This window comes from Mycetomoellerius zeteki, unplaced genomic scaffold (assembly GCF_001594055.1).
Source record: "Mycetomoellerius zeteki isolate Tzet28-1 unplaced genomic scaffold, Tzet1.0 scaffold98, whole genome shotgun sequence".
In the NCBI taxonomy this organism is placed as follows: Eukaryota; Metazoa; Arthropoda; class Insecta; order Hymenoptera; family Formicidae; genus Mycetomoellerius; species Mycetomoellerius zeteki.
In genome coordinates, this window is record NW_017258021.1 from 3,627,988 (window position 1) to 3,636,534 (window position 8,547).

General features: G+C 28.9%; 1 protein-coding gene across 4 annotated transcripts in view; it reads left to right on the forward strand.

Moving 5' to 3' along the window:
* The first annotated feature begins 655 nt into the window (after positions 1–655).
* Positions 656–8,547, forward strand: part of LOC108731000 (ABC transporter G family member 20) — a 24,720-nt gene continuing 16,828 nt past the window's right edge. Inside the window, exons 1-3 of one of the 4 annotated variants that reach the window (XM_018461035.1) lie at positions 656–666; positions 767–792; positions 7,645–7,783. In XM_018461035.1, the coding sequence (XP_018316537.1) occupies positions 7,680–7,783 (104 nt within the window). In that variant the 5' untranslated portion in view covers positions 656–666; positions 767–792; positions 7,645–7,679. Of the gene's footprint in view, positions 667–766; positions 793–3,220; positions 3,333–5,899; positions 5,952–7,644; positions 7,784–8,547 lie in introns of those variants that run through there. The other 3 variants (XM_018461037.1, XM_018461036.1, XM_018461038.1) reach the window with 3 other exon arrangements.

Consider the following 8,547-nt stretch of genomic DNA (forward strand, 5'->3'; position numbering starts at 1 on the left):
CACGCACGCACGCACACACACACACACATTTTGTATGAGTCTAAATAATAAATAAACTTGAAACGTAAAAAGTTTAAAAAAGTTTTAATAATGAAAGTAAAAAATGGAATTTGCATCCTTGCATCTGCATGATTAAATAATTCATCAATGCGGAAAGACATAATATTTCATTTGGATTGCAAAATATCAGAGTTAATAATAAGATCTGAGATACGTTAATCCTGTATCTAAATAGGTGGGGGGAAGGTAATGATATATTTAAAGCCGCCGCAGGTAAAGCCACACCAGTCATCGCGTAGTCATAGAGAATGTTAGACTATTTCTTTGTATTTCTTGACAGTCCCTAGAGAATGTGTGTAATAACCGCATAAGTATTTTAAGTTTTAGGAAATTTATGACCATACAATATCTGATATGCACAGCACACACTTTGTTCATGTTTTACATATTATAAAAAAGTGCGATTGTTAGAAAATTTAGAATATGTTAATGCAATATGGTACAACATGACATTGTTTCATTTTTCTATTATGTTCTGTCATGTTCAGTGATTAATTGAGTCGATCGAAGAAATTGAAAAAATATTTCATTCATAAATTCCATAAATCATAATTATCAAATTTCTCGAAGAAGAAGAAAATGTTTTACTTGTGAGCTCGATTAGCGGTATGTATTGTATAAAATCCTAAACAAAACTAAATTATAAATATGACGTAAAAAGAAAACTATATCTTCTTTTTTATTTCATATATTTTTGAACATGCAGAGGTGCTTTTTAACATAATTAATTCGGTAAGTTAAAACGTTATACATGATACTTTTATAAAATCTATATATATAAATTAAGTAGATCAAATTAAATAATACATAAATATTCTTTAATCAGAAAATATAACACTTATAATTAATTAAATGAATTTGAAACTTCTATATTCAATATTGATACAATTTAATATATATTCAGTGATTAATACATAATGAAAACGATAAAGTATAAAACTGCATAAACATTACTCGTCGTGGATGAAACTAATAAGGAAAGAATAATATCTATAATCTATTATTTTGGTTTTCATTGAGACCTATAATGTACTAATCGCATGCATTTCCACGCAACAATGCAGCAGTTTGTTTGTTTCACATCTTTTTTATTATTTCACATTTCCTGTACAAAATAATGCTCGTAGATTTTATCAGATTTCAAAATCTCACATAATGTGCAAGAACGTAAATGTAGCATGAGTAATCACACAACTTATACTCGTAAAAACCATGTGAAGTTAAATTATCACTTTAATTTATTTTAATTGTATTTTAATTCTTAAGGAATCATGACATAACAAAAAAAAACTAAGGAAGCAACATTAAATACAATTTTTTTTATAAATTACAATTAGATACGTTCAGTTTGTATATTTCTTTTACGTTTTCTGCTAGACGTATTTCTTATTTCCTAGTATAATAAGTATATCATTATATTATATAATGTTATCTCTGTACAACAATTTAAACGTACCAATTATTTTAAAAAATGTTATAAATTAATTTTAACGCATGTTGCACGATTATTAATCCACATATAAAAGCCATATGTATTAATTTATATACCATCAGTGCATCGCAAGAAAGAGTATAAGATAAATAAATTTAGCAAAACACAATGACTTTTAATTTTTATGCCTTTATTTTTTAATATAATTTGCATAAAAATTATTTAGACGTGCAAATATGAAAGATAACTTGTTAAAAAGAATCGTGTATTCACTGTTTTTATATTTTTAGTTTGTCATAAATAAAATTAATTAAGTAAATTAAATTTATTAAAAATGTCGTTGCAAGTCATGAAATTTTTTTCAGAATCAAAATGCTATAATATTGCATAGAAAAAACGGTTTAGTTATAGTTACCTAAAATAGGTTCAACTAAATGTTTTGGTTAATGGAACCAAACATAATTTTATCCTTACAAAAAATTTAGTATCACACCAAACAGAAAACCCGTAAGGATAAAATTATGTTTTGATTATGTTAACCAAAACATTGGTTGAATCTATTTTAGATAGCTATTTTATTAGATAAAATTTGGTAGCTATTATCAAACTGTTTTTTCTGTGTGTATTTTACCGAATCATGATCAGTATTCATTATCCGTTCTTATTTAAAAAACAAGTTTTGTCTTATAGCAAATTGGATTGAACTAATGCGCACTGAACTGATACATATCAAAGCCGATGTATACTGATTTAATTTATATAAAAAATAAAAGGCCAATATTTCGAATTATAAAAAAATACAGATTTTATTTAACAACACGATAAAATGTGGATTTCATGATTTAAGGGGATGCTGGAGTCGTTTGTATTACCGATAAAATTTTTCCAAATTCGGTATAGTAGTGATATCTTTCATTCATTTCTTATACTATTATATATCGTTGTGTCTCGCTCAAACGCATTCATCTGTCCTTATCTAACATATTGCAACGTCATCTCTTAGAAGATCGAACACTTACTACTAGACACAATTATTGCTTTGTTTACCATTCCAAGTCTTCGCGCAGTGTATACACGTCATTTGCAAATCGATATAAATCTTTCTTTTGAAGCTTTTAATCTTAGTTTCATAAACTCAGTATTGTTTGTGCACGTAATGCGCTGAGTGTTGCACTATCGTTTGATTCATACGAACTATAAAACTTTTGTAGTTTGTGATGTTTAAGGAAACATCTAAGTCAGGTGACAGCTCCACGAATTGAAAAAAATGTAAGTTTTTAACTTTTTTCCCGATTTTAGTATAAAGTCTATTGCAGCACTCCCAAATTTTGCGTCTATTTTAATCCTTGTAAAAGGATTTTTTATTCCGTTCAGTAAATTCGCATATTTATATCGATCTGCAAAATACCGACAATTTGGCCACTCCAACATCCCCTTAACACATTTCTACATTTATGTTGAATGCACATCTTTACATCAATTTGTGTATGACGATTTAAATATGCATCAGTGCGTACTAAGTTCGTCGAATTCGCTATTAGGTGATGTTTCAAAATGCTAATACGACTATGTGATTGATTTATACTTTTTAAAATTATAATTATCCTCTTACGGTGTAAATGGGGATCATTTGTGTCCAGGCGATTTTTAAAATTATGAATATTTTGAAAACATGTGAGTACGAACGCGCTATTCTGCTCCTAAAAAAACTTATAGAGTTGGGGATGGTGCCCATAAAAGCTCGGCAATAGGCGCCATTTTCTCGCTGAACAGTGGATATTCAAAATTGAGAGCGAACACAGATGACCTCCGTTTACGCGCAACGCATATTGTCGTACAAGTAAGCAAACTAATTTTTTTGTGTTTCTCTTGACTATTTTTATAAGTAAAACACACACACACACACACACATATATATAACGAAAAAATTTTTATTTAGTATTATTTTAGAATAAAAATGGCAAATTGCTCTGCAAAAGAGATGTTACAATTTCTTCGTTCTCTTACGATGTTATTCCGTATGTATATATTTTTTTTATTTACGAAAGCGTACTCACACAGCACAGGGAGCTCATAAAATTTTTGTAAGCTTTATTTAAGCTCCAAAAGGATTCCCCGGGAACTCCTATATCCACTTTTGAGAGTCCCCTGAGAGTTTCATTTTGGTTTACAGGGGGCTCTTTTTAAGCTAGCTGAGAGTCTATTTAGTCGAATTTTGTAAGCTCCCTGGAAGCTCAGCAATATGAACTCCCTGGAAACTTAATCGGACCTTTGTGATGTGTGGGTATGAGATTATAGATTTTGAATAAAAAATAAATTTTTTAAAGTCAATTTTTCATAAGAACGCTTATTTTTATAAGTTTCAAAATTGTAAGACTTCATGTCCCAAACTCTGAAGCATTGAAATTTTAAAAAATTTAAACTTTATTTTCCATTTTTAATAATTAGATTTTGTTGGTTTGTTCAAAAGTTACAAATTTTTAAACATATCACTACCATACTCGCATTTCCATTTATATATATTTTTGCAAAAATAAAATATTTAAACAATAGATTTGTAAAATTATGTGTAAATCTTTTATTTATAATAGTTGAGGAAGCTACATGAATTTTTTAATATTTTTTGAACCATTTAATCTATTAAAAACACTCCGGACATTAATCACTCCCATACACATTTAATGGATATTAAAAAAACGTATACAGGGTGTCTCTTAAATAAGAACCGGGTCGCATTGGGGGCGTAGAATGGGTTAAGAGGAACGAAAAAGTCTTATACCATTTTGAGATATTCGCTGTAAAAATTTCAGCTAAAATAACATTCTTGGATAGTGTGGGCGCGATGCGGCGAAACACATAGGACTGCCATGCCAGGCGGCGAAGCGCTATTCCCTCGCTGCGCGCCGTCATTGTCGAGTGAGGCACGATGGGTCGTGCTACGAATTTGCGCGGCGCGGCTTCACCGTTTTCTTGGCTTACACGTTTTCTTTATTAATTCGAAAACTATAGCGAATATCTCAAAATGGTATAAGACTTTTTTGTTTCCCTTGACCTATACTACGCCCCCAATGCGGCCCGGATCTTACTTAAGAGACACCCTGTATACGGTGAAGATGATCTTAAATAAGAATGGTCTATGAATAAGAGTTATTTGCCATCGTATATACGATGACCGCAGGAAAAGGAATAAAAATTATGAAGGCTCAGCGCGCACTTCTTACATTTAAAGCCTAAGTACTAGATATATTTGAAAATACATGCGCCATGATATTATATGAGATGAGATTTGTTTTGAAATTCAATTTAATAACGTTCATAATTGTAAAACATAATTGTAACAACATAATTTAAAATATAATTGTGAGAAAAATTGAAACATCGGATGGAAAAAATTTGAAATTCAAACAACGATGTTTGAAAAGTTTCATGAATAGTGTTATGACAGCTTCTCTTATATAGCCTTATTATCTAGGATTTTTTAGTATCTTATTGTCATAATTTAAAGTGGTTCTTTAGTAAAGTGCTAAAAATTTGGAGTGTCTCACCCACCCAAAATTACAAATATTTGCATAATTTGGATAAAATGTTAAAACTACGTTTATATCTTAATGAAATAGTATGGAACATACGATAATAAATCAAGAGTTGCATCTTCATCGAATGAAAACAAGATAAGATCATGTTCATTTTTCGATTTTTAAATTTATATGCAAGTTTATATGCGTAAATATCTTTCTAAAATGGCCGTTGACCTAATATTTTTTTGTGACCATTAAAATCGAAATTTTTTAAACTATTACAATCTCAATAATATAATATACGGACAATGAGAGCGTTAATACAGCGCGGGAATTGGTGTGCAATTTATATAATAGTCAAATAATATTCACATAATATATTAAAATTGTACAATGATTGTCGATATAAACTTATTTGGACGTTTCGGTTTTCTTCAAACTATCTTCAGCAAATTCGTAGATCATTATCATAGATGTCTTGACAAAATAGTTGAAAAATGTTGAAATTATGCTCTATGTGAGACCGAGGATGAGTATCTCCCTACTATCTGGTTGGAAATTGCCCAATTTTTGTCTCTTCGCTATTTAGACAAGTGACTAACCTCCTTCTTCATAGATCACAACTCAGTTATTCAAAGCGTAGTAAGTCAAATTATAAAAGTTACGATTACAAGAGGTAAAAATTTCCTCGTTATTAAATTAAGTATAAAATATATAATATAACATGTGCTATCTAGATGAAAGTCAGACAAGCAATCAGTCCCGCTGTGTTAACGCTCTCATTGTCCGTATATTATATTATTGTTTTTTAATTTCGAGAGTCTGATTATATATTTAAATTTTGATATTATAATCTCGTTTTTTTTAGAAAAGTCTATGGTAAGATTTGTGTGCAGTTAATCAATCAAAGAAGCGTCTACGAATCTTATATGTTACTAATTGTAAGTTATATTACGTGAAAAGTTAATTTTCAACATCTTTTTTCTCTCTTATTTCATCGTTAATCTACCGTGGAATTTTGCACACGTCAATTTCGGTACTTCAACTTCATTATATAAAAAAATTAGACATTTCCATGGTAACTCGATTTACTAAAGAACTACCTTAAAGAAGAGAATATTATATCGCAAAAACAACAATAATAAAAATATAATATAAAATACAAAAGTAAAAACTCCTTCAGAAATAGAATGGTATCGAGTAAAACAAGGCAAAGTCATAGTAAAAATATACTAAGGCCAGTATTCATAGTCAGTTCTTATATTCAAGATCGTCTTACGTTCGCCTTGAAGTGTCACGAACCAATCAGAAGGCCGCATTAGCGTCTTAAGTGTTGGGTAATAACTAGTTAAAACGTTAAAAGTTAAAAAAAAAAGTTAAAAAGTTAGTAACTTTTAACTTAGCTTAGTTAATTTTAAATGCATTAAATTTTAACTTAACTTTAAACGTTACTTTTAAACGTTAACTTAACTTTTTTAAGTTAAAAATTTTTTTTATCTTTTTTAAATGCCTTAGAAAAATAATAAAATATAATAAGACTAAAGGCGTATATTTGTAATCCGTTCATATTTTAAGACCTTCTTAAGATGTGCGTGCGTGCGTGCGTGCGTGCGTGCGTGCGTGTGTGTGAGTGTGTGTGTGTGTGTGCTAATACAGTCCTCTCTGATTGTCTTATGCCTTATGCCATAAGCCTTAGTCCGGATCTACAATAGGTGTTTTAAGTCATAAGAAATTGACCAATTTTATAGTCGAATACGAGGAGAATATTTGATTGTAATTGGTCCATTTTTTATGGCTTAAGGCTTATTAAAAAGTAAAAACCTAAAAAGTTATGTTATATCATATGTGAATAAAAAAATTAAAAATTTAATTTACTTAATAATCTATACTGTAGTTGTTATTTAATCTCATTTTAAGAAAAATTAGGATTTTGACATTTTGACCTCAAAAATCATTTTTTTCGAAACTAACTTTTTTTTAAGTTAAGTTAATTCAATATTAATTTAATTTTATTAATTTTGTAAAGCCATTAACTTTAACTTTATTCAGTTAAAAAAAACATTAACTTACCCAATCCTTAAGACATTACTTAAGATGGTTTTGAAATAAGAACCGACTGTGAATACCGGCCAATGATACATATATAATTTAGACTTTAGAGTGATACAATCTCAAGAGATGAGTGAAATATTGAAACTTAAAAATGTAAAAAATAAATTAGTGAAATTGCCGGTTAAACGGTCAAGCGAAAAAAAAAATTTGAACTTGCAAAGTAACACTAACATATTTTAATAACAAAGTAATTATACAAAACAAACTTTAATGTTATATCTTAATTGAGTTATCAGAAATAAGTATATTAACTGCCAATGTTAAAAATTATTATCATAAAGTACATATTATCAAAATGAAATATTCTAAAAATTGTCTTCCTGTTAAAATTAATAAAATGTCGGTAATTTCATATCTCTTATTTTTTGTAATAACTAATTGTAAGTAATTTTAACATCGCTCCAGGCTTAAAAAAAGGCTATTACAAAAAATAAGATATGTGAAATTACCGACATTTTATTGATTTTAACAGGAAGACAATTTTCAGAATTTTAAATCATATAAGAAAAAAAAATGTTACAGTTCGGTCGCTGATCGAACACTCATCATTTTTCAAAATGGTGCAACAAGAGGCGGTGATCGTAAAAAACGCCATAAAGCGTTATGGGAAAGGACAGTCGGTGCTTGACGGTCTGAATATGACCGTTTCAAGAGGTTCCATGTAAGTAATCGTTTTTTATAAGTCAATACAAAAAAATGAATTCTCTTTTTATTCATTTTCGAGTTGTAAACAAATAATAATCTAAATTTTTTAAAAGAAATAATTAAAAAGATCCTTTACAGAAGAGAAAACGATGCAATGAAATTATTAATTCGCGATTACTCGTGCGATTTTTAAACCTACATATAGCATATCTTTTACCCAACCTGATACTAATTTCTTCACCTTCGATATGTGGGAAATTACCTGAAATTGTCGTCACGCACATTTCCGCGTACATTCACCGATTGCTTAAATTGCCGCCGCTTGCAAAATACACGACAGGATAATCGTATAACTTTCTAACGAATATTTAGATAAGAAAATCTTTCGGAACTTATGAGAATCATTATAATCTTATCTAAAAAATCATAAAAATGAAAAGGTCAGGCCATGTTCAAAAAAAGATCCTCAAAAATTTAAACTTTTAAAAATTTAAATGATTATCTAAAATAATGTATTACCATGAAAAGTAACTAATATACTATTAATAAAGGTGCCAATTCAAAGTGAACATACATAAAGTGTATATTATCTAAATTTAATGATATATTACCATGAAAAATAACTGATATGATTCAAGGTGCAAGTTCAAAATGAAAATACAACATATAAGTAAAACAGATTACAATTTGATTCTAGAAAATAAGTGCGATATGTTATTCTTAGTGCACAAAATATAAAAGTCGTTTATTGAGATTTGATTTGAAATTTATACTAGCCCG